The 26,836-nt window shown below is 38.8% G+C and overlaps 2 protein-coding genes across 13 annotated transcripts in view; one reads left to right on the top strand and one right to left on the bottom strand.

Moving 5' to 3' along the window:
• NEK1 (NIMA related kinase 1) overlaps window positions 1-17,362 on the bottom strand; it is a 54,105-nt gene extending 36,743 nt beyond the window's left edge. For 8 of the 11 annotated variants that reach the window (XM_054202171.1, XM_054202176.1, XM_054202177.1 and 5 more), the window contains exons 1-11: window positions 16,559-16,697; window positions 12,638-12,786; window positions 12,460-12,556; window positions 10,266-10,363; window positions 8,658-8,741; window positions 8,133-8,200; window positions 7,927-8,013; window positions 6,773-6,827; window positions 5,288-5,488; window positions 2,208-2,268; window positions 899-1,056 (exon numbers count right to left, since the gene is read on the bottom strand). In XM_054202171.1, the coding sequence (XP_054058146.1) occupies window positions 899-1,056; window positions 2,208-2,268; window positions 5,288-5,488; window positions 6,773-6,827; window positions 7,927-8,013; window positions 8,133-8,200; window positions 8,658-8,741; window positions 10,266-10,363; window positions 12,460-12,556; window positions 12,638-12,754 (1,026 nt within the window). In that variant the 5' untranslated portion in view covers window positions 12,755-12,786; window positions 16,559-16,697. Of the gene's footprint in view, window positions 1-898; window positions 1,057-2,207; window positions 2,269-5,287; window positions 5,489-6,772; window positions 6,828-7,926; window positions 8,014-8,132; window positions 8,201-8,657; window positions 8,742-10,265; window positions 10,364-11,436; window positions 11,553-12,459; window positions 12,557-12,637; window positions 12,787-14,851; window positions 14,917-16,558; window positions 16,698-17,212 lie in introns of those variants that run through there. The other 3 variants (XM_054202173.1, XM_054202172.1, XM_054202179.1) reach the window with 3 other exon arrangements.
• Window positions 16,785-26,836, top strand: part of CLCN3 (chloride voltage-gated channel 3) — a 72,737-nt gene continuing 62,685 nt past the window's right edge. Inside the window, exon 1 of one of the 2 annotated variants that reach the window (XM_054202182.1) lies at window positions 16,785-16,928. The gene's annotated coding sequence lies outside the window, so the exon portion shown is untranslated. The remainder of the gene's footprint in view (window positions 16,929-26,836) is intronic. The other variant, XM_054202184.1, reaches the window with a different exon arrangement.

The raw sequence follows: 26,836 nt of genomic DNA, 5'->3' as shown, positions 1-26,836 counted from the left end.
CTTTTGAACTTCAAGGATAAGTTATATCTTAGGGATAATTTTCTATCCACCTATCAAATTCAACAGATAAAGAACTCAGTATTATGTTCCCCAAAGTGCCATGGGAAGAAGGAAAAAAAATAAAAAACCCAACTCCAAACCCACAAAAAAACATCCCGCCACAACAACAATATTACTCATTCAGAAGAAAATTTGAATTAATTCTCCTGCTGAAGAAGGAGCTTCTTGGTTGGTAGTTGTTTGGCACGTGCATATAGCTCAAAATTAGCTGTATCTTAAACATCTCCTGACCATGCAGTAATTAAAGGAATACAGAGAGAGAAAAAAAGTTTTATGTAATAAGGAGTACAGAGAAGATGACTGAAAAAGATCAGAAGTACTGTATGAAGGTATACAGAAGATTATTTCTCATTAGCTCATGGAATTAAGTCTAGGAAACTCCTCTTCCAATTATACAATTTCTCTGGCCGACACACTTTAGAAAATGACTAAAAAGTTTCTTATGTTTTGAAAATTTGCCATTGTTTTTGAACAAGGAAGAAAGATGCAAAGAATCTTATCCAGTGTCGATGATCTTGATATACCTGACAGACTTCCAATATTTCTAAGAGTGGTCAACACCAACAAAGGAACTGCAAACATGCAAAGCACATCTAATTCAGCAGTGGAATTAAAAACAACCCTAAGGTAGCAGTCTCCAAAACTCATATTAAAAACAAATAAAACAAACAAACAAAAAATCAATAATGAAGCAAGCCAAGCATTTAAACTACTACTACTCCCTTTGCAGAGGCATGTGTCCATTTAAAAGACAGTTTGAAAGAAATGCATAGTATTTTCATAGCGTTTAAATAAGGTATAAGCAAACCAGTTCAATTTAAGTAACTTAGCTTCTTACCTGTCTAGATTTAGCCAATGGCTTCCTCTCACTAGGTTTTTTAGGTGCATCACAAGACTTCCTGATCACTAAAGGCACTCCATATTTTGCAGCAGGTTTAGTAATTTTCTGAGCTGGTGCAACTGAAGTCAGTATTTGTTCTTGAGCTGGTCTTTTAGCTAAAAAAAAAAAAAAAAAAAAGCTTGGTTTACAGCTATCCAGGCTGGCCTGTGTACCATATTTCCCTTTCCCAAGGTCTTGGAACAGCAAAGCTGGAAGAAAATGGGTGAACTGCTAATAGTTCACTCACATGGCCTGATGCATAAGTGCAATATGCCCAGGTGTCCAAACCAACTTGATAAGAAACAGCAGAAAACAAACCCTGAGCTTTTCACTCTCAGCACTTCGCTTTAAACTGTAGAATTGAAGTTTATTTCATCTGCCATCGTTTATTATACAATCGACACAGACAAAGGGAAAAGTTTTCCTAATGAAATGGAGGGACAGGCTTCCCTCCACTAGTGACACTGGAGTGCAACCCGCAACACTAATGTCAGCAGAGGATGAGTTCTGGAAGAGCTTCATTGGCCTTCAGAGATACTGTTTTCCCTGTAGAGTTCCTGATAATATGCCAATATTGCAGTTTTAATTCTGCACTAGCAGGGCTTTCTTACCACAGAACAGCAGGACAGCAGTGAAACACACAACACTATCAAAAGACACCAAAGCACTTGCCATGGCTTCAAGGAATTACAAGGAAATAAAATAAAGAGGAATAAAATCTAGGAAAAAAAAAAGGTAAAATAATGCAGGAAAATGAAGTAAGGTAAGACTATTTGACAAAGTTAAACAAGTTTGGGCTGAAGTCAGGGCTTAATCCCAGAATCTCTAACAAAACCTCCCACATTATATATATATATGTATTTTTTTATTATTATTTTTACTTTTTTTTTTTTTTTTTTTTTTACAAGAAATGGTATTTCTCATTATCCGTTTGTCATTACTAAGGGGGACAAAAAAATCGTACAATAACAACATAAATTGTTTCCAGTATTTGCAGTCTTCATTGTCTCTTTAAATTTTGGAAGCATAGCACACTGCAAGAAGAAGAAGTACACCTAAAATATGACAGGACCATAGTTTATACTTGCATCATTTGTAGCATACATACATCCAGCTCCGTGGGGGAGAAGGGAAAATTGCTTCCCTCTTGTTTGTCCTGAAACTTCTAGGATCAGGTATAAGAACATACCAAAACTAACAAAAGAACAAAGCTACATACACTATCTTGCCAGAGCTGAAAGCAAAAGCACTTTACACACTTGCTTACCTGGTGCAGCCTGTGGTCCAAACTTCTGGAAGATTTTGTGATTGAATTCTTCTGCAATAAGCTAAACAAAAAATTGAACAGTTAGCCAACAGTATTTGTATCTGAAGCTAGAGAGAACTCCTTTTCAAAGTGTGCCACTCCCACTAATAGTATTTACTGTAACTTCATTTTATATGAATACTCAACTTTATGTATTCAATTTAGTATCACTAACATTAATATGAAGCTGGATTTAGGATTTTGAAATATTTTTGCCGTAACTACTCAAATAATTTTTAAAAAAGCAATTTAGTTTGACTTTAGGTAGCATGTGTTACCTCATTTATGAGCTAGCTAAGAATCTAGAAGAAAGTTAATAAGAACATCAACATAGTTTTACGCATAGTTCATTTTAGATTCTTGTACAGTTGCCAAATTGCACTTCAAATTGTCAGACAGCTTGTGTCAAAAAAATAGCCCTTTAGAAACATTTGCAGTTTTTAGTTTCTCTATCCTTTTCAAGATGGGAAGATGACTACACATGTGGATATCTAGGAACAGTATGTATGGTGTGCTGTCAGGCATATCAAATTAGCATAATAAAATCTGGAAGACAGTCTTACTGGAGTAAAAAAAAAAAAAAAGGAGTCTAGACAAAGAACATTCAAACATGAATAGGCCATCATCTCACATCATATTGAATACCATATGTAGCTTTGAACCCAACACCTCAAAAACCATGTAGTAGAAATGAAAAAGGTTTAAAGAAGAGCAGCAAGGATCTAAGTGCTGAAAGGCTTCAGTACAAAGAATAAGCTTGTTCTTCAGCCTATAAAAAGATGACTGAGATGTAATGTGACAGGTCTAGAATACATGCGATTTTGCAGAGAAACACACAAGGGCAGCAAATGATGATACCAATACGGAAGTGGGGTACAACTGAATACAAGGAAGAAGGTTTAGACTAAACAAAAGTGATGCTTTCTGCAATAAGTAGCAGACCTATGAAGTTTCTCACTGATGATAAAAACTTACACACGTTCAAGGAGAAATCAGATACGCTCACAGATGAGAAATCTATTGAGGATGAGTAAATACCAAAGCTGATGCAATTGAGACAAAAGATGAAGGCTGGGAGAGCATTATAGGGTAATGTCACATAGGCTTTCCTTGTTCTTATAGGGCTCACCAGGCACTGGTTATGGTCAATGTTCACCACTCACATGATATAGAGTGAGACTAACTTTTAGCTGAGCCAGCACCACATTCGCGTTTTCTAACTTCCTGCTCTCAAACTTCTTGCTGAACCTGAGTACGGCAACTGGTGCTACCAATACAGAATATTTGAAGGATGTGAACTGCAAAGATATTTTTCACAACAGTAGAGCTACTTGAAGACAGATAATGGTCATATGACAGACCACCCTTCTAGAGACGGAGCATGCCAGGAATGTGTTACTTAACATTCTGACAACAACTGACAGCAATGTTAGCTGAATAGTCCCTAAACCACAAGGTTTTAAGGAACAGTCTTTATAGAATCTTGAACCATCCAGATTATTTTCATTTGCTTAGAGACTACCAGTCAGTTACAATAGATGCTGGGGAGTTAAAACTGAGAAAAACAAGAACCAAAGTGCAGAACCTAGGGCTCTGCACACGAAGGTAGAAAAACTGTTTAACTCATACAGTCTGACATGAAAAGATGCTCTAAGCAAGAAGACACACATAAGAACAGTCTCATAACGGTATTTCAACGCTAATTTAGATCCACTCTTTACTGTAACTTATTAACTATGAAAATTAAGAAAGAATTTATCTAAAACTGGAAGACTGATTTCCTGTCATTTAAGAGCAGGATTTCAGCAATAGTTGCAACATGTTGAAGATGTCAACCATGGAAGATCTCTTAAGCTTAAACTAAGGAAAGCAGCAGACAACAGCATTAGCCATGGATGAAACTGAAAGAAAAAAGGCATGACAGTTGTGTCACAGAATGACCACCTCCAGCTGAATACAAATGTACCAATGATTGATACATTTAGTAAAAGGTGCTTTATGGGTGTGGGGTTTTTTGTTGGTTTTAAGATTAGGTAGCATCACATGTTAGTGATTCAGTTGGAAAAATTGTGTGCAAGTATTCCTACTTAACTTACAAGAAAAGAGTATCTTCAGCTGGTAGTAGGGTATTACTAATTATACTTTGCCTGACTAACTCCAAATAAAAATTTTACATCCATTCTAGCTACTGGAAATAAAATCAGATCAAACTATCACTGTTGTAAAAGTTAGAACAAACTTCTGAATCTTAACTCTTATTTAAACTTTAATATGAACTATTATTAGTTGAAAGTCTATTCATATACAACTGAAATTCCAATTACATGTGGCCTTCTCATGCAGTTTCTTTAGTTATGAGTTAGAATCCATTAGAATTCTTTATACTTAGCGACATATTCTTTCGCATTCATTTCCCCCACATCCTTTCCCTGTCTGTATTTACCTCGTACCAATACTATTATTCACTTGATCATCTTGATCTCTTTTTATTAGATTTATATTAAAAGGACATCAATATATGTCAAATGATATCAACAGATTCTGAACAGAATAGTGAGCAACTTCGAGGTTATATACATATGAAACATTTAAACAAAGAAATTTAAAGATTAATTTACTTAGCAACAGAGTTCTACTTTGTAGAACACACTTTTGGGCCATTCCAAACAAAAAATGGATTGAAGAAATTTTGATAAAGCAGTGATGCTGAAGTCATTCACAGCACTGTTTTATGACAAAGTGCTTATCTAAACACATCAACATCTCACTCATAATTCCTCACTACGTAGAAAACTACACAACGTAATGAACACTAGAAAACCCCAATTTAAATTTGTTTATGGAAACTACAGAATACTTAAGTAATTTGAGATTTTTCTTCAGAGTTCACAGTAAAACTCTCTTTTCCTCAACTGAAAGCGTCTCTATAAAAGTTCTAGGGAATACCATTACTTTATTTTCTCATGCAGTATATCAACATTATAATAAAGATGAGTCCTGTGATGTTTTTAACAAAATTAGAATTAAAACTAACTTCATACCTGTGGTGTGAGAAATTTTTCAACCCGTTTGGCTATGAAGTTTTTCTCCAATATGGAGTTTATTGATGGTCTATTCCTGGGATTCCTTTTAAATAGCTGTGACAGCAGATTACGTAGGTCATAGGAGTAATGCACAGAAACAGGAGGAAACGGTCCAGAGATTATCTTCAGTACCAAGTTCTTCATGTTACCAGCTTCAAACTGTATCACACAAGAAAGAAAACAGTTACTACGTACTACTTACTGTCCGTGTACATGTAAGGCTGCATATAAAGATGAAGAGGAAAACAAAAAACTGACACACCTTCCCTTGCCTCTACACATCAAAACAAATTTTCAAGGCCCTCAAGAGTTTACATCAGCTGTTCAAAATAATTTGCTGCCAAGTATACTGATTATAAATACATCATAATACAGATATTTCATACAATAGAGATATAAATTTTCTTTAAAAATAATTATTTCCCTCCAGATGTAGACTGACAATGATATATAATTAAGAATAAATTATATAGTTATCTGCTTGATCTCCTCTCCCCAACACTTTCAACCATCACGTGCCTTCTGCCCTTTTTAGCAAAGCCGTATTTCAAATAAAAGAATGTAAAGCATTCACACTCATTCAGTGTAAAATCCAAAGGAATGCTTAGACTTCAGCTTAAGCTCAGGAAACTGAGCCCATCATTTCAATTCCTTTGTACAATAAAAAGAAAACGGTACATATCACCCAGCTCACAGAAAACAACCTATTGTCATCAACTGTCAGAAAGGCAACATTGTCAGCATTGCTGCTACAGAAATGACCCAAGCAATAAGAAGTTACAAGAGTTTGAAATTAAATGAAATCCTTACCCCTTGAAATTTTTCTTCTGATTTTCATGTTTTCATCTTTTTTCTTTTAATGAAAATTGGTATTAAACAAAAAAAGCCCAAACTCAAACAAAAAACCCACAACCACAACAAGACAGAAAAAGTGGGTTTTTTTCTTTCCTTCCTAACGGGAAAATGGATGACAAAGATGTACTCTTCAAAACAAACACACCAAAAAAGGCAACTCTTTCACCTTGGGAGTTTCTTCTAGGAACTATTTCTGTTCTAAACAGAAATGCACTAATCCATCTGCACAAGAGCTTACAGTCCAAATTCAGACTTTCAATGAAAGCATCAAGTTTTTTGAAAGAAAGGAACACTATTCACAGTATCATTTGTTACAGCACCTAACAATTTTTTCAGCTAACACATTTCATTAAAAACCTACATTGAAAACAAAATATACAGTGCTGCAATTTCTGGAGAGATTGGCATGAACCAAAACACAGATGGAAAACGTTGGTCAGTATAGGAAGAGGAGATTAAGATGTTGAAGGTAATTTTAAACAGTCACCTTCAGAGCCCTTCATCAACTGAAATACATTTGTGTAACATCAGGAAAAATGCCTGTTTGAAATCACTATTCTTTTAAAGAAACAAGGAGTTTCAACTCACCGCATGTTTAAGTGTGCACATTTCATAGAGAACACAACCAAGGGCCCAGATATCACTAAATCAAAGAGAACATACTTAGGAATTAGTTCTAGGTGTAACATTGCCAAGTAACTTATATCTGTGAACTCTATTTTTGAAAAGGGGAAAAAAAAAAAAGGGGGGGTTGCATTTTGAGCATGTACAGGCTCCTTTTATCTTCTACTCCCCAAACCACAAAACCCCAAAGAATTCAACAACCAAAAATAAGGCCAACCTGAAAACTAGATGGGGTTATTTTGGCTCCAGATTTTATTTAGAACTTTTCATCTGAACCACCCTAGTTGGAGAAATTAGACAAAATATGGAAAAAGGCTTTTTTCCCTTTAAATGTATGCATTTGCTTGAGGTCTTTGAATTAAACAAACCCCACAACCCAGTTAAGCAAGTACAAGTCTTAAAGTCAATTTACGCTGTTTAACATTGACTTACCTTACCCTTACTCATTACAGGATAACAGAATTTGGTTAGAATACCATTGGATTATAAATCCCATGTGGGAGAAATTAAGGGACAAGGAACTGCAATCATTTTTATCTTTTAAGAAACCAATTGAAATTAGCATAAGGCACTCACAGCAATGGATGCAGCAGCTTAGTGACGTATAAGACTAACTTGATAATGACCATGTTAATTACATTAGGGACACCATTACCAGATACGGCCTGCTGACAGAACAGCAAACACGTAAGTAAAGAATCTGTATGACTTTGTTATCTGCAGCAAGCTGAGCCACCTATCTACGCATGCTGGGCCACCTACCTACGCATGTGTTTGTGATTTCACAAATTATGTGTTCACTTAACACAGTTTCACATTCATACCGCGTAAAACTAAGGCAGTATAACTAGTGTTTAGATAGGCAAAAATGGAGCCATAATTAAGAACACAGCTAGATCTAGAACTCAGAGAATTAAGCTAAGTCATCTCTGTATCACTTTGCTTTGTACTGCATAGACCTACAAAAGGTCTGATTTGTACAGTGAGAGTCAGTACCTTCTTGATTAACAGATGAACTAACGGCTGTTCACCATCACATAAACAGAACAGCTTTGGATTTCTAAAGAACTCACTTTCTCCTCCTTACCAAAAATGCTTAATAAAATGCTTATTAGTACCTTTTATTGTTGTAAGGTTTGTTCTGACATATTTCAGGTGACAAATAGTATGGCGTTCCTATGCAAGTGCGAGCCAACTCAGCAGTACTAAGGAAAAAATAAAATGAACGTTAGCTAGTTAACTCACATGAACTGTACAGATTGTGTTTTCCTAGATCAAAGCGATTTAGATTAAGTCAGAGAAAACAGCATCAAAAAGGAGTTACCTGTTAAGAACTCTGGCGATCCCAAAATCTCCCAGCTGTATTGTTCCATCTTTGGTTAAAAATATATTCTTGATATAGAAATTTTAAGAAGTCTGTTAATTAAAACATTCATACAATTGCACACTTTTTGTTCTCAACATGTTTTGCGAAAAATGAAATTTTCTACCATTCAATCACTCTGAAGTCACTAGCAGTAGTGCTATTGACTACTATGAAACACCAGACTTATTCTAGGCCTACTTCATCAAAATTAAAGAAAACACCATTACACTTTCTAAAATATAACCTTTTCTGTCCCCACAGATTAATTTGAGTATTACTCAAAGAACTTTATCAAATAGCCTCCTCTGTTTGTACAAATATCATATAAACCTCTTCCAGACAATTCTGAAGAAAAAAAAGTTTCCAGTATTAGAAATGTTTATGTAAACGGACTATTTTCCATAATTTGCCAACTTACGGTAGCAAGATATGTATGTAATCACTTTGGAAGTAAATTCAGTTAAAAAATAATTACCTACATACCTGTGACTTTATGTCCCGATGCAAGATTTTTCTATCATGTATGTGTTTTAGTGCTAAACAGATTTGTACAAACCAATCCAGAATCTATGCATAAAAGAAAATGCAACATCAGCATCATTATTTATCTGAAAGCTTCCCCAGTTATGTAACTGAAGATATTATCAAATCAGTTTTATTATTATAACTCAAGATTTTACACTCTTGCCACAAACTTGTCTTCATTCATACCATAAAATAATTAAAAACATAACAGTACTGTCACTATAACACAAACCTTTTAATGAAAGATGCCTATTACCCAAATTAGGTATTAAGCCTGAGACTACTAGTTCCATTACATATTATAAAGCTAACAAAAGCATGCAATATGAATTTGACTGGCTAAAGTAATTAAGACATGGAACTTGTATCTTGAAGATTGTACTTTTACTGTAACCAATACAAGTCTTCTTGCAGTCAGTTAATCAACCAAGAGCCTAAAAAGCTATACTGATGTTTACAGAAACATCCGGTAATTTTATGTATTTTACCTTAACAAGAAAAATAGTACAAAGCATATTTCAATGAGAAAAGCAACAAACAACTGGAAGATTACAAACAAGCCAACAAAATCCACTTTTTTGGGTACATTTGTAAAAAACACAATATGAAAAGGGACTAACAGCAAGAACTTTTCCATGTGAAAACTTTTTCCATGTGATTTCACATTCCCAACTTAGAGATATGTACATGTCAAAATTACAGTATATTGCAAGGTGTAATTTTCACTTTTCCATTGTAAGTTCTTCTTGCAAAGATGAGTCCAAATTAGAAAAATGAGAAGGTTTACAAATTATGTCCAAGAAGTTTCATGATTACCCTATTCCAATTACCATTAATAGACTTAATACACTATTAAGCCTTTCCAACCACAGGTAAATTGAGATCCTACTGAATGCACACACAAAAGCATAGAAATAATTTATAAACACGGAAACATATATCATTTTTAACCAAAAAATCGAATGCTACATCATCTATTTTAACTTAATCAAATCTGTATATAAAATCCTCTCATTTATTCCAGATTTTCCCACAGTACAAATGACTTTATAACCACTATCATAGAAAATCTGCTAGTATACTTCCAATACAATATTAAATTTTTCTAATGGAAAAATAAACTTTTGAATGATGTAAACTTCATATTGCAGTATTTCATATTATTTTATTTACAAAGTATGTTATTCTTCCTTCTGATAAATGAAAATCAGTATTACAAACCAAAAATCCTAAAATCCTGTGCCATTATATCTTAAAAAAAAATAATTTCAAAGGTTTAAAAATATTCATGTTATTCTTCAGTATTTTCCATTTCTCCAATTGGGTTTACTTTGCCAGAGATTCAACTTTTTTGACAGCATCTTACACATGCAGACAAACCCCAGGATCTACAGCTACATTTTTTTTTTTCTTCAAGATACTACTGTGACTGACAGCAACAAGAATCACAATTTGAGAACCTCCTTTTAGATTAAGCAACCACACTTACCAAACAGAAACAAAATAATTTAAAACTCACGAAGAAGGATTACACAACAAAACACTACAGCAGAAGTTTGCTGATACCTGATCTTCAGAAAATAAGATTCCTTTCTGGGCATTTATTTTTTTAAATAGGTCTCCTCCTTCGCAGTAATCCATCACTATGTAGAGACAGCCATTTTCTGTAAATTAAAACACAAAGTATTTAAAAAGAAACACAAACAAAACAGACCCAATCTTTAATATTACTTTCCAAATATCTTCATTGCAGTCACAGAAAAAGCAACAAAAAAATTAACCTTTTCACATGCAGCTTCAGATATCCTTTATTAGTCCTTTTTTCAAACTTCAAGCAAAAATGCTTTTATTATTTTGAGTTTTACAACTTAAGTTTCCCATTTCTATTTTGATACAGGGAAAAAGAAAGTGACATCTACTGAACCACGTCCCAATATGGGGTTCCAAACCACTATGAAATTAAAGGTGTAATTTTAGGAATGCAATATAAATCTATTCTTCAACCTGCTTTCGAACATCCTACAGATCCCCCACCCTAAAAATAGAGGTCTTAAGTTCTAATTCAGGCAGTTGTCTCTATTTGCCTAATTCTTTCTTGGAGTTTTACCTGGACAAGGTATTACTCGCATTAAGTGCAAAGAAAGTGACAATCACCAGCTCTCATTCCAGAAATACAGTTCATTTCAGAGACTGAAGAACAGTAATAAAACTTCCAGACGACAATGACAGATGGAAACAATTATTTTCCTATTTTTGAATGAAATTTGGGGAGACTTCCAGGAATCCTATGCAAGTTTCCACTAGGAGGTATAAACATATATAATACATTTCATACAAAGTTCCCCAATGCAATCTTTTCCAGTTACTGATGAGAAAGGAGATTAGGCAGAAGTCAACTGCAAGTTACCAAAACCACAAGAACTACACTACTCACACACTAGGCATGATTTTGAGAAGAGCTGAATAAATACATAAAATCAATCACATGCTGCTCAAAAGAAAAACTCTTATTTTATGAAAGAGTTAGTCATAGCACTTAAACTCTAGAGTCAAAATTAATTAAATCATCACTTAATCACTTAAGTTTCACTCCCACAGAATGCTTCCTGAGATCTGTCTTTCAAAACATCAAACCCAGGATTTTTCTTTTGTGCTTGTGGCTGTTTGTATCTTGGTTAAGCTTTATAGTCGGTATTATTTTTAAAAATTATTGTAGGAGCCTGGATTTCTTACAGACCTGTTGCTGAAATAATTCTCTTTTATAAATCAAATCAGTATGTTCAAAGTCAATGTGCTTTAGCAACAAAGATGAAACATGAAGTCTTGTGAACTACAGATTACAGGATCTACCTTGTAAGAAGAAAAAAAGAAGAAAAACAGACTTAAAGAACAGGCCTCTATTACAGAGAAGACAGGAGCGTGGATTTATACATCAGAAGACTATGGCTGTGCAATATGATACGGCACAAAGTTATACTTTAATTAATAGAAAAAATAAAAGCCCCTAATCAAAAGACATATGAAAGTCGGTAGAAAGGAAGGAAAGGAGAAAAGAGCAGTGCTCCTAAACAGTATCTCAAATAGTATTTAGGTTTTTCAACAGTATTTTAACCTATATAATAGGCTCTCAGAAGCTGCTCATCTCTCTCATCTGCTGATGAGAGCTGCTGAGAAGCTGCTCATTCTGCTCATCTCTCAAGACATTCACTGTGAAAACACTGTGGAATTATATTTCCCCTTCCTTCATAGCTTGCTGAAGCAGTCAGTCATCTATTTTTCCAGCTCTGAAAGCAATTATATGATTGTAATTAATGAAGGCTGCATTTTAAGACAAGAGATCTTGAGATAAAATTGCTCTTGCTATGTTATCAATCCCCAAATTTAGACCATACTCATATTTAACATGCACAAGCATTCAAGTTGTTAGCTTATACACAAGTACTCAAGGAGACTTACACTGTAGAGAAACAAGAGAACAAAACCCTTTTGTTTAAGCATCAAAATTGATGCATGTAAGGAAGAGACATGAATATTTCTGTTTAATTGTTGTGCTTTTTTTAAACAGCTATTATTTTTAAATGTGCAGGGAACTTGTTAAAAAAAAAAAACAACCAAAAAGAACTGAAGCAAGTAATAGAAGTATGAAAAAGACTGATTAAAGAGAAAAAACACACTGACTTTTAAACTGCCTGCAATAAGTAGTGCACCAACAGCCACCTACTGTCATTACTTCAGCTTCTACTGTATTAGTTAGTCTTACCTTCAAATGACTCCCTATACAGGACAATATTTGGATGTTTCATGTTAGCCAACACAGCAACTTCTCTCCTTGATTCTTCTCTCTCCTTATTTGACATCTTCAGAAGGAAAACAATGCTTTTTTGAGAGCAGGAATAAAAAAAAGAATGGACCAGTAGCAATTAATAATAATCACTTACCTTAGAAATGTTTATTTCTTTAATGACATACTGTTGCCCATTTTCTTTAGCTTTGACAAGAATTGCTTTCCCAAAGGATCCTTCTCCAATCTTTCTCACTTTAATATATTTATCCATAGTTATCTTCTTAAGGCATCTTTAGTCAAGTACTAAGCAAAAAAAAAAAAAAAGACAAAACAGATATAGTTAGCCATACATAGTCATCTAGCCCGCCAGGTCACATTATGTTTGGGTTTTTTTTTTTTTTGTTCAAAATGTCAACCTGTTTGTCTCCTCAGTTGCATCACATGCTCTGGAACTTTTCTGTAAAGCATTTAGTCCCTTAGTCTCACTTCTATTTTGGTACAGTTAGCTCACTTGGTGTAGAAAAAGGGTTGCATTGCTAAAACTGCCTTAAATAAAGCAAGTAGTCAGTGCCATAACTTCTGATTCAGCTAGCACACAGACATCATACAGAGCTATAGCACCTGGTTAACAATCTTTCATTCAACTTTACTTAGAAGAACTACAATAGCTAGTCACTATAATGAAGCCAAAAGTGGACTGAATTAAATACATCCCCATCAAGTTTAGAATCATCATTCAATACAGAAAGGTGTGACCTTAATTATGACTGAAAACTTAGATAATTTATTTTTCCATCTTGCATAGAAATAAATTCATTACAAAATGGTTCAAATCAGTATTTTTAGTATACTATCTGACCACTGAGACTACCTTTTGAGATTAAACAGATTACTCAGCTGAACGTTGATGGTGTTTAAGGTTCTATATTAAAAAACACCTACCTTGATAAAAATCAGACATTAACGAGCTGCAGATGGAAGGTATGACAATGTAGAGAAGTGTCAGAACAGCAAAGTGAATTGGCAAAACAAGGACCAAAGTGATAAACATCAAAACAAATTCATGCTGGACTAAAAGATCATCTTTTCTACAGTGGAAAGAACTTCTATACCACGATAAAATTTCTGTAAGCCAAAGAAGCCAAAAGGTTCCCAAGCTTTTTTTGCATCCAAGCCTCATTTGAGAGCACCAACAGCATTTGTGCTTTGCTCTACCCAGCTTCCTTCCAACAGGAGACCCTATTAGATCCATATTTCACACGCATCTCAGGTGAGGCTTTTCCTCCTGATTTGGGATAATTTTTTTTTGGTCACAGAATTACCACACACCAAACACAGATGCTGCTACTCTCAGGAAGATGAAAGGCCCATACCACAGAAGGAGACTAAAATTAATAAACTTGACTAGTATAGCAAGATAAAACACAAGAGAACTGAAGTAATCTTTTCTGCAAAACAGGAGACAGGAAAACAACCAGGACTAAAGATAGCTACTAGGAAAGAAAAAAGTGAAAACAACAGGCCTGCAATGTCTTGGAGGGGTTTTTTGCTTTGAAGCACAGAAAGGTAGTTTAGTGTGAAGCTGCACTGCTAAAAAAGTAAAGACTCAGTATTAACATCAATATTCTCTTTGGGGCAATGACAAAGTGTAGCAGGTCCGAAGCAATTTTAACTGTACATGGCTTTACTAACTTCTCTTCCTCACCCTGCTTCTTTATGAGACAAGCTACACTGTACTGCAGTTAAACCATCTTCATTAGGTCTCCTACTGCACGCTGCTCTGTGTGCATATAAACGATCAACAAGCAGCCTGTGGGCAAGAAGGTACCGTTCAGTTAAACAGGGTATATTATTTTACACAAGTTAGATGGCTTATTTTTCCCCTTGGCACGGGAAACACAAGTCTTGAGACCGGCTCTCAGCGCTGACAGGGCGTTGGCTCTCCAAGCCCTGGGCAAGAAGTCATTTTACCCATCACGGACACGCACAAAAACGCGGGGGTGGGGGGGAGGCACAAGTCCCAGCCCGACCGACGGCTGAGGCACCGAGAAGGCGAGGCAACAAACCCGGACCGCACGGCCAGGCCACGACCGGGCGGACAGAAAGCGGCACGGCTCACCGGCCCCAGCCCGGCAGGAGGAGATGCCCCCAAGGCCCAGCGCCGGGCCGCGCTCCTCAGCCGGGCCCCATCAGGCCGCCGCCCCCGCACAGCCAAGGCAGGACCGGCGCCAGGCCGAGAGACGCGGCCGGGGACCATCCCCTCCCGTCCCAGGGTGACTGAGAGAGGCAACCCGCCACCGGCCTGACCCCACCAGCGGCCGACGCTACCGGCCCAGCAGAAGGGCAACCTCACCCCGCCCCAGCATACCTCCCCGCTGCGCCCGCCACTGCCACAGCCGCTCAACCGAGCCTCACACCCGCCGCGGGCCCGCCCCCTCAGCCCTTATTGGCGGGCCCGCCCCGCGGCTCAGCTCCTATTGGGCGAAGCAGCCGGTTGGCTTTGACCGCCCTTCCCGCGTTAGCGGCACTTCACCGTGGTAACGCGCGGCCTAGGGGTGGGGGGCGGTCACGTGACGGGCAGGGGGCGGTGTCCCGGGGCGCGCGGTGGTTCTGCGCGTTTTTTTGGGAAAAAAGTAATAAATGAAGCGGCTCTAAACGTCTGACGCAGCCACCGCGACCGGCGGGACGTGCCTTCCCCGGGGAAGGGTTTGCCGGCGGTAGGGAGCGCGTCTGGTGCGGCGGAGCCGTGCCCACGCTGGGCGTTGGTGGGAGCTGTCGTGGTTTGGGCAATTACTGAGCAGAAAGTTGGTTGTTTTACCTCAAACCAGGACAGAAGCGCGGGCTGGTGATCCCCAGCGCTCCTTTTCTGTCTGGTCTTAGTTGTCTGGGTCCATTGTCCTCTATATGCCCTGCAAAACACTGATCGCTTTTCGGCCTTTTGCAGAAATGAACCTGCAGGTATTTTATCTTTGAGAAAAAAAAACCAAACACAAAACCACCACCAAAACTGCCACAGTATTCTTCTGGAACCTCCGTTCCATCAATGTATGTTAAGAGAACACCTCACCAGCCCCAGTACCTTGGCAGGCACCAAAACGCTCTGTGCTGACCTTGGGGTGCTGGCACACAGGAGTCAAGCCCGAGAGTTGCCTTTCACCTGCTGTCCCGGCCGGAGCGACATGGGATTAACGTCTCTTCCAGTAATTTTACTCTTTGATAAGGTCTCTTTTAACACTAGGCAAAATTGCCTTCGTAGAAGACGCTAGTGTCTGAATTTTTTAGAATATCTACAGCTATAGTACGCAGGTTTCAAGGTCTCAAGTGTTTCTGAGCTCACCAAGTGCTGGGACAAGGAGGAGCGAGACTCGTGCACTTGACCCAAGCTGGCCAACAGGATTATTTCATACCAGGAACACCACATTCAATGTAAGTTAGGAAGTTTGCCAAGGAGTTCTCTCTCTCCCTTGATAGATGCGATCCTGAGAAGTTCTTGCCCCAGTGCTGGACCCCTGAGCCCTTCCCTTCCTCCCGAAGCCGTAGCACTGGCAGTGTCCCACATTTGCTGTCCACTGCCAGGGGTGCACAGCTTACTGCTGGTATCATTGGGTGAGTATAATCCTCGTATATTTTATATTGGTATCGGAATCAATACTGGTTCTTTAGTATTGTTAATTATTTAGTCTTATTCTACTAAATCTGTTCATATCTCAATGCTCAGGTTTCCTTGCTTTTTTCCTGATTCCCCTTCCCGGGTGGGGAGGGGTCATCAGGTGAGAGAATAATTGCCTAAACGACAATAAATTCTGGGTTCCTCAAATCGTACCACCTGTAAAATGATTTTTAGGCTTTCAGGACCCGACAGTCAGAGCACACAGGGCCCGGGACATCCAGACGCCTCTGGCTTAAGCCAGCAGCCAAAGGCCGCCGCGACGCGCCGAGACACCTCTTTTACCTGGGACACCGTTCCCAAGCACGGGGAGCTCCCACTCCCCCGCTACCGCCCGCTCTGCGCAGCGGCGAGCCGCAGCTCGGCCCCGCCGCCCGCCCTTACGGAAAGGGCCTCCTCGCGCCTTACCAAGCGCCTCTTCCGCGGCCAGGGCCGGGGGCGCCGCCAGCGCAGGCCCCGCCCGCCCTCACCGGGCCGGCGCGTAACAGCCTCTCCCCTCAGGGGCCACTGGGAGGGCGGGAAAGGGGGACCCGTGGCGGCATCGGACCGCGGCAACCGGAAGTGGCGGGGTCGGCGCTGACCCCGGCGGGCGCTTGCGCGGCAGGAAGGCCCGTCTCATCCCACCCCCCCCGCTCCCGGCCGAGGGGGCGGGGCTGGCTGGCGGAGCGGCCGTTGGGGCCCGGGGGCCGAGCCGGTGTCCGCGGCGTCTCCGCCCCGCCGCCGCAGGAGGATGAGCCAGCGCCTCCCCGGGGAGCAGCAGGCGGCGCCACCCGGACAGGTAGGGGCGGGGCGGGACTGGGCCGGGCCGGGCTGGCCTCCCCTCCCCTCGGCGGAGGGCCGCGGCACGGAGGGACGGGGGCCCCAGCCCCGCCAGCTGACAGGAGGGGCGGCGGAGCGAGTGAGGCCGAGGTGTCTGCTCCGGCCGCACCTCGGCGGGGCGGGAGGAGGAGAGGAGAAGGCAGCCCCCGCCGCACGGCCTCCTCAGCGAGAGAGCGCCTCGTCCTGCCGCCGGCAGGCGCAAAAGGGCAGAAATGGTGGTTCCTCACGGGCCCCTCAGCTTACCTGGCCTCCTCCCCCGAAACGGGCTGAGTGGGAGTAACCCGCGTGTTTACACAGCCTGTAACCTCGTCGCAACCCGGGTTTCGGCGTGGCAGCTCTCGTTCGCATACGGGAAAGTGAGGGGGCTCCGCGGCTGGGAAGATCCAGAGCCTTCTCCCCACGTAAACAGCGTTATAAGCATTATTCTGCTTGAATTGCTCACTTTATGTTGGCTCACGGCTTTGGTTAGTAAGGCTGCGGTTACACAAGAGAGGGAGGTCATGGGCTCTTCTTGCAGCCTCTTAATTAAATGAGGAGGGCGCAGGTCAGCGAGGTTAAAACCAAAGATTGACTGCATTCTTTCGCATTATCTTCCCTATTTGTCCCAAATCCTTCCCTTCCCTATCTAGAAAGGCGGAACTGACTGTAAAACGAGTATGTATCAGTTCTCACCTAAAGTGAATGGCAGCAAGTGTGACAGTGGAAAATCGTGTGCTGGTTGTGAAATACATTCAGTGTTAAATAGTAATTTGCTATGTCACACTTTAAAGTACTGAATTAGGTAAGACAAGGCCTTAAAAGCAAATTAAAAACGTTTCTGGTGCTAAATTGTGTTAAATAGACACCTAAAATATTTTTTGAAAGATGTTTTGGGGTTTAGGACTCACCCCTCCTTTTTGAGGTTGTTGGACCTCTGAAGTTTATGGTGCAGAGTTTGTGGAAGAAATTAAGTTCATGATTATTTAAGTGCCATGTGTATTGCTACTTTTTGCTTTCACATGCCTTTCTTCTTTGTGGACCTGTGCAGGATTTTATGTTCTGTATCCATTGGCAACATAGAAGCTTCTTTGCAAAAACAGCGATTTGAATGAAGGATGTGTTTCTGTGACAGATTTGAAAGCAGATAGTTATCAATACTGTTTCTCTATTTAAGGAAACTTCAATATGTAAATTAAAAAAAATCATTCATGCATTATAGGAAACGCCCATAGAGAATTCACCAACTGTCACTATCATTTTTTCTAAGATAAGAGTCTCATACTGGCTAACTGCTTTATGTTTGATGTCTTGTGTCTTTGGTTGGCTGCAGGTGTAAACTTGCTGCTCAGTACTCTTGAGTTGTCAAAATGGGAAGCAGTTCTGCTGTGGGAAAACTGCAGCTAGCTTGAAACTCATATCTTGAAACAAAATGACTTTGCATCTGTCTGCAACACATGTGAAAATAAAAGGCATATAGTGCCCAGGAAAATGGAGCTTGTTTCTTGTTTGCGTCTGTTTAGTATTGGTTGGTATGTCAGTCCTAAAAAATCTTTGCCTGACAATAGTAGGTGTCATGCACAGTGTGTATTATAATATTTCTAGAAATGTTTCTTTCTTGTTCTATGATTCCCAAGGCTGTCTTTGCCCAAATCTTTACAGCATCCTATCTGTGAGTGGTTTACGATACCACTGTTCTCCTGTGGTGCATACTTGCAAGTTAAAGTAATCCTGGGGTATATTGCTTCTCTCTCTTGTGCTTAATATTGGCTTGTAATAAGAACAGGCCTATCCAAATCCTCAAACGGTAAAGACACTTGAAGCTGTTTGTCTTTGCTGTTCGTGACTGCATTGCTCTGAGCCACTTTATTTCATGAGTTTGACGGCATTTTCCTCTTGCAACTATGTTTGTACTTCCTCTTGTGGTCTGTTCCATACCTAATGCTTGTCACAAACTGATGTTTTGGTAACCGGCAAGTGAGAACCCCCTGTGCGCTGGTTGTTCTTATGAACAGCTGGGTCTAGCTGTGTAGTACATGTTCTCTCATTCACTGAATATACACTTTGACTTTCCCCCACACACTTTGCTTTGGGAGCTCTGTGCAGGTGTGTTGTACCTTGGTATTTGAATAGCAGAGCTGCATTCTTTGAATGTAAGCACTAAAGCTGGGACAACTGTTCCAAGTTCACAGCCATTGCCAAAAGTCGTTCTAAGAACATTAAAATTTTTTTTCCCTCCCCTCATTTAAGTGACTTCATGTGCGTGTGGATAGATGTTACTGTGCAGATCAAGTTTTCAGGGTAAATTCTTAAAATAATTTGGCAGTAGGGATATTTTTAACTTGGTCGTAATACAAAAGTGGAATAGAAGCTCTGCTATTGAAAAGATTTGTGCCATTTTGAGTTGTCTGAGAGTTTACTTCCTAATTCTCAGGCTCTAGGTTGCGTGTTCCTAAACTTCTTGCTTTGGCATCTCCTTGGCAGCAGCAGTAACCCAGTAATCTCTGAAGGCGGTCAGCAGCAGCAGTGATCATGCGCATGAAACTGCTTATACGCCCTCCCTGCTTGTTCTCCCCAAACTAAGAGTTCAACTTTATACCTGCAGATTCCCAGTTCTGTGTTCCCTGTGTCAGTCTTTCCCTTATGCCATAACCCGTGCCACGGAAACACGGGTTCTGTGCTCACGAACGTGGTATGCGTCTCCAGGCTCTGCTACATAACACTTTGTGCTTGTTTATACGCCAGGCTTCGGAAACTGAAGATGCTCAGAATATTAAAATGTTGACAATTACAAATTTTTGTAGCTGTTTAACTTGAAGCTTGGTTTTGAAATTTGGAAGCCTTTCCAAAATCATCTGAGAGAATAATTTTTAGACAAAACCACACTCATTTAAATTGATACCAATAAAAGGGTTGTAAAAATCTAAAATAATGTTTGCTGGGAGGTGTGCTCTGCTTTAAAAAGATACAAACTGAATAATCAACATAAAAAGTCGAGATGGTGGTTACGTTTAATGAGCTGATAATGCCTGTCACTATCCTAGAGAAGTGAGTTGAGTTGACAAAGTAGTTCCTGGGCTTCCTACATAATAGAAAGGATTCTAGACGAAGGTGTTAAAATAGTTGTAAATCTGTTTACATCTGGACTGTCCTTATTTGTTTGTATTATGTAGTAAGTAATCTTGAATATGTACTCCTGAAAATGAATGGGAAGAAGAGAATTTATAACTTCATAGTGGTTATTTTTAATGACTTACAGAGAGTCTAGTCAGTTAATTCCTCTTGAACTTTCTAGACATTCAGCTTTTTTGTTTGTTAAGCATTTTGCTTAGGCTTTCTAGTTATGGGAGTAGACTCTGCTTATTTTGTGAGGGTAAGGAGGAACAGCAAATGAAAAAATTAAGTTTAGTCCTAAAGTACAGACCCTTTGATAAAAATAACCTTTGCTGTTACGTTTTTTTCCCCCTTATTTTTGGTATATTTTGATTAAGACGTTCATGAAAGAGAAGTACTCAAATGTGCATTTTGTGTGTTCATACTGCAGTACAGTATAATGAAGAAACATTTTCTAATTAAAATAGTAAAATTTACTTCAGTAATGTGCTTAAATTACAGATCGAGCTACTGAGGTGACTTAATATTTTGACATCCTGCCAGTTAAAATTCAAGTACTCGTTTTCCTGAAAGATAAGGTTGTGTTTGAATTCCTTCCACTCTTATCTCCAAATTAGTGTTCTCTGCCAGATTTGTTGGGTTTTGATGTGTTATCTGCAGTTCTTGATCTAACGCAGCTTTTCCCCTGAGGTTTCTGTTATTAATTTGTCTCTTGTATATGTGTTGGGGGAAAAAAAAAAGTAGTTCTCCATGCGCTTGCAAACACGCTCATTTTCTGATTCTGCAAAGTGAATCTACAAATTTCCAAAGGGTGTATCTCTAGGAAAGAAAACTGAAAGTTTTTTTAATTATTATTTGCATTTTTGCTGCTTGTCTTGCAGAAAACTTGCAGAAAAAAAGTGTGGAACACTAAAAGAATGAATAAACACTTAAAATGATTATCAGTGTTACAGACTTACCAGCTTTCTTCTGTTTTGTGCTGAGTCACAAAAATCTGAATGTTTATTCCTCTCTAAAAAAATTTAAAAAGCCTTTTGGTTTTTTAGGTAGGTAGAGGGTGGATTATTTTTAATAAATTTGATCTATGAACCCAGTGAACTGATCTCATCTCTGTGGTTACGTAACACGTCTAAGATAACTGACCTTGTGTTATCTCTGTTAACTGGAAGCCTTTTAGTAAAGTATTAGTGAATCTTTTTTTCTGTAATTCTAAAAATTAAAAATCTCCCACGAAGCCCCTTTCTTTTTTTCCTCATAAAATATCCACCTTGATTCTTGCTTTCAACTTGATACCACTATTTAAAAGTAATAATTTGCCTCCAGACTCTCCTGCTAGAAACTTGTCTTATCATTTGTAGACCCTGACAAAGTACACCTAAGTTTAGAAGTTGTACTTGCCAACCACCCAACTAAGTTTTACAGCTGGAGAAAGGAATATTCAAGTGAGGAGAACTTGTTGTGCATTCAGAACTCCTAACACACTTTGATTTACTTTTCCCACCAAAACTTCACTTTTGGTGATTATTGTGCATCAAGGTCTTCACTGCCTTCTGTGGGTTTTTTGGTTGGTTTTTTTTGTTGTTTTGTTTTGTTTTTAAATCTCCTTTGGTCGGCATGTATGTTTTTATTAAAAACTAGAAACAAGCCATTAACAATCTTATTTATTAACATCAGAGGTTTACAGGTCTCTCTTAACAGATTTATTTATTTATTTCATGCTTTGAAGAAGACCAGAATGGCAATCAGTAATGGTTGGATATGCTGTACTTACAAAAATGAGGTGGCTTCTGTCTAGTACAGCCAAGAAGGTCAGCTATGAGCCAGATCCAGATCACTTCACTCCTTTCTTACCTTACTTCCAGAGGAAGAAAAAGAGCAAGCCTATTGACAGGGCTCCTAGCCTTGAAGTTTAAATAGCTCTACATAGTGCATCTGTCAACTTATCTGTTTGTTATGCATACCAAGAAGAGCCACAGCCTTTTTCATTTTTTGGTGACCAAAGAGTTGTCATTTCTAACCAGAGGACAGCAAATGGGTTCCTCATGAGCTGGTATTTTCTTCACTACTTTGAAGTCTGAAAATCAGTAGTAAGGAGAGTAAGTAAACAGGAACCACGTGGGGTCCCCATGTGACTTTATAAGCAGTGGTCATATGCCTGTGCTGTATTTTGGAGAGCTCTGTAGGATTTTTTTTGTTGATCTTAGGGGCTTTGGTGTGTTTATAAAGAAACTGGAATTCAGTACAAGGACTGTAAAAATCTGTGGTAGCTGCTGTTATCAAGAAGATGCTTACAGTTAAACTGCGGATAGTGGTGCTTTTTCAGATTCTAATTTGGCGATCCTCAGTGCTAATTTTGCGTGTTGAGAATGAGTACTTCTCATGTGCTTCTCTTTCTGCTGGAGTCTGTGCTCTCGTACGCTCTTTGTCTCGGCTTGCAGAGCCTCTTTTCTGTGATGCTTTCTTATTTCCTTTATGTTAAAGTTTCTTTTTCATTCCTTGAGTATTTTTAGATCTTTCAGATACAAATGTATTGAACTTGAATTAAATTATCTGAAAGATAAGCAACTCGGGTGTGACCCTGAGCTTATGAATCTGTTCACGTGGCTAAGGACTGTTCAGTGCATTTCTCTGAAAAGATAAAGAAAAGTAGTATGAATAACAAGACTTCTGGTCATTCTGGTGGTGTGTAAAAGCTCTACTCCGTTATTTGTGTAACCCTAAGATGACTGCAACCCAAGTCCACGTTAAAAAGGAGCAAAATCCTTTAAAAACTATAAAGAGAAGTTTGCATGCTATTGCTGTGTCTTTTCATCAAGCAGAAAATGAGCATTGTGGCCAAAGACTCAACAGGCAAAAATAACAAACCTACAAAACCTGAAGTCATAGTTCCAGCCCTTCAAATGAGGGGTATGGGTTTTACCTTTCATGGTAAATGACCATTCATGTCTTAATGAATTTCAGTGTTCCTCTCATCTGAATACGGTCACAGAAGAAACACCAGAGATTGTTTTGCTAAGGGGGCTCTCCATCTTTTCTTTTCTGGACAGAATATTTGCAGCTATAAGTACTGACCCATTAGTTTAGAAACTAATACTTTATCTTACATGTATTTTAGGCTCGCTCCAGAGTGGCAGCCACGGACACAGTTGTTTACCATGAATTGGCTAAGGATCAGTACTTGCTTGTGAAGCTTAAGCTTTTGATTTGTGTTTGCTTTTATATTTAGTTCAGATTCGTGCTAAGGGATTATGTTCTTAGCTTTCTTTTTAAATTGTTAATGAAATACCCCTTAAGGACCTAACCACTCATGTAGCTGCTTATTACTGTGCCTGTGTGGGAGACCACCCTTCAGTTCTGATAGCAGAGGTTTTTTTCTAATGTATCAATAAATGAGATCAGTTTAGTAAGTTTAAATCTGAATTTTCAGCTAATCCAGACAGTTTTGGTTGAAAGCAATTAAAAAGTATTCACATTAGTAACTTGGTGAATGGCTAGCATCTTGCCAGGTGGTATAAGTCTTCAGCTGTCACAACTATGGGTAGCTGTAGCCTTACTGGTTAAGACATTTTAGGGAGTGGAGATGAAGTCGTTTTGAATACTTTATACAAACTAAAGTCAATGCCCTTAATGTTTGGAATCATATGACTGGAAGCATGAGTTCAGTATTCATCCTGTAATTAGGCTGGCAGTTTTTAGGTTGGGGTTTTGTTTTAAAGCTAAAAAGATTTAGAAGTGCTATAAGAAATGAGTATTTATTATTGATTCAGTTTTTATGAAGATCGGATATAGTGGTGATATGCTGTATTGGTATGTATCGTAAAAATGAAAAAAAAACTTTTTAGGCTGTTGTTATGTTATATTAAGCTTTTATAACTAAGAGTGGTAAGGTTCAGTATAATCTAGAAAATAGATATGAATACTGTTTTCTTGTTACATTTCTAAATCTAAGATTGTCTTTGTGCTTTACAAGTATTATCTTTTCCTGTAGTTTTGTCTGTGTGTTTCTGTTCTTGTCCTTGCTTACTTTCTCGTTTAAAGAATATTTGAGTATGTGTCTCTTTCCTCCATGAACATTGATTTTATTTTGTAAGTAGCTGTGAATGGAACTAGACTTAGCTTTACCTATGTGTATTTTTTGGAAACTGACTTTTTATTTTCTATTCCAAGAGAATAAAATACATAAATAGATTATTTTAAAAAACCCACCTCAAATAGCTTCAGTTAACTGTCAGTGCTCATTTGTGACTTTATTTTTCTAAATATGACCTAAAAATTGACCAAGATCTTTTCTCACTAAATGACTGCAATAGGAGCAGCCCTGTACCTGAGATCAGTTAAGTTGGTTTCAGATGGGTTTTTTTGGATGCTACAGAGAGTGATCTTTTGTGTATTTATTTTTGTAAGGTTAGCGTATGCATTCCCTAATTTTTAACAGTTTGGGTTCTTGAGTAGCCTTAAGAATTTTTGTGGTCCAACCTTACTTGAGAAAGTTCAGGAAAGCTGCTATTTTGCTCATCTTCCCTTCTGTATTTTATTTGAAGTGTAAGTTTTTTTGAGCCTTTTTATGAATAAATAGTCTGCTAGTGATCTAAAAATCACATTGAGAAATTCCTCAGAATTCATTCACCCCTCTTCCAAAGCTGAAGTTTGGAAGATGAGTGATGTTCTCATCTTGCTTAACTATCTTCACATGACAGGCAAAATAAATAAATGGAGGCTAGATATGCTGGGTCTGTGATGAAAATCACAGAAATTCAAAAGAAGTGTGGCCAGCAGGTAGGGGGAAATGATTCCTCTCCTCTGGACCACTCTGGTGAGATCCCACCTGGAGTACTGCATCCAGCTCTGGGGTCTCCAAGGTAAGAAGAAGATGGATCTGTTGGAGTGAGTCCAGAGAAGGGTCATGAAGATGATCAGAGGGCTGGAGCACCACTGCCATGAGGACAGGCTGAGAGAGTTGGGGCTGTTCAGCCTGGAGAAGAGAATGCTCTGGGGAGACCTTATAGCAGCCTTTCAGTACCTAAAGGGGCCTACAGGAAATATGGGGAGGGACTCTTTATCAGGGAGTGTAGCGATAGGACAAGGAGTTACGGTTTTAAACTGAAAGGGGGTAGATTTAGATTAGATATTAGGAAGAAATTCTTTCCTGTGAGGGTGGTGAGACACTGGAACAGGTTGCCCAGAGAAGCTGTGGATGCCCCATCCCTGGAAGCGTTCAAGGTCAGTCTGGATGGGGCTTTGAGCAGCCTGGTCTAGTGGGAGGTGTCCCTGCCCATGGCAGGGGGGTTGGAACTAGGTGATGTTTAAGGTCCCTTCCAACTCTTAATCATTGTATGATTCTATGAAAATGGGAATGTAATTTTGAGATTGAGGATGAAAGAGTGGCCCCAACATGGCTTTTGTTTTAGAACGGTTATAAAAGTCTTATCATTTCTGAGCCCAAAATTTCTTTCTGAAGGGTGGGCTTACTTAGAAAATTAAAAAGATGAACTGCACTATTTTAAATTAACGTAATATGGGAGGTTTGGAATTAAGCATTCAAAGCTGTTCTTGACTGCGTCCATCTTTTGGGCAGTTGTTCTGAAATATATTGCCATATATGGGATGTGTGTTAAAATTTTATTTTAAGTGCGGGTGTGGGGAATGTGTCTGTCATATTATTTACCAGTTCTTAAAGTGTATAGCAGTTGTATACTTTTTTTTAATAAGATGATGCATATAGGATTCCTGACTATTTTATAACAAATAACTGGTAAGAACGTTGAAAGTGATAAAAACCTTTAAAATCCTAAAATCTTTTCAAAAATTTTCAGCTAATGACTCTTCTATTGCTATTACTGCATTTCCTCTACTGTAGAACACATTCTTATGTGTAAAGATTGCATTATTAATTTCTTCTGGTTTTGTTTTATGTCTCCATAGCATTTCTCACTGGGTGCAGTCCTTGTGTAGGGTTTGCAGGAAGGTTTCTGTGAGTTAGGGGACAAATGACTGCCTTTTAGCCATTAGTTGTTAGTACTGAACAGAAAATTTGAATTTTACACTGATTTTTGCGTTAATTAAGATTCTTAGTTTGGGAAAGAACTCTTCTGTTAACAAGTTTGTGGGGTTTTGTTGGTTAGTTTTTTGGTTTGGGGTTTTTTTATTTCCTTTCAACTACTTAAAGCATGGTATGTAACCTGCAAACTGGAAGAGTACTTTTAAGTTTTCACTCCACCCCCCTCCCAGGGAAATAACAAACTTAAGATGCCTTTGTTTCCTGCCACTCCTTTGAGATACAGAAAAGTGGTTTTATGTGTTTTTATGGGACAACAGAGCACATAGAGATTTACAGATTACTCAGATCGCCTGACAACAAATGTCCTGTGTATCTGACTTCTTACTATCCTACTTTGTCTTCTCCAGAGACACTTCTTTGCACTGGAAGTGGTTCCCTCAGCTGACTCGTTTCTCTGCTTGACCTTTTATTTGTAGAGCTTGAAGGATAAGCAGGATGCCTAGTGTTTGAGAGCAGAAAAGTGCCTGAGGTTGTAAATGTGCAGAAAACTGCAACAGCCTTATATGCTTTTTCTAGTATCAATGTAACTGGTTTTGTGCTGTTCTCCTTTACCGATGTAGTTCCTGCCTGCACTGTATTTAATTAATCTCTCACACTTTGATCTACTTCTATGTTTATTACTTTTTTCCCTCTCCCTAGTCATAACAGGTAAGACATCCTGCTTTAGCTGCCTGTTCTTTGGTTTTATTTGGGTTTTTTGCTGGTGTGGGTTTTTTTGG

This window comes from Rissa tridactyla, chromosome 5 (genome assembly GCF_028500815.1).
Source record: "Rissa tridactyla isolate bRisTri1 chromosome 5, bRisTri1.patW.cur.20221130, whole genome shotgun sequence".
In the NCBI taxonomy this organism is placed as follows: Eukaryota; Metazoa; Chordata; class Aves; order Charadriiformes; family Laridae; genus Rissa; species Rissa tridactyla.
The sequence above is the reverse complement of the archived record's forward strand: the minus strand, read 5'-3'. Positions and strand labels throughout refer to the sequence as shown.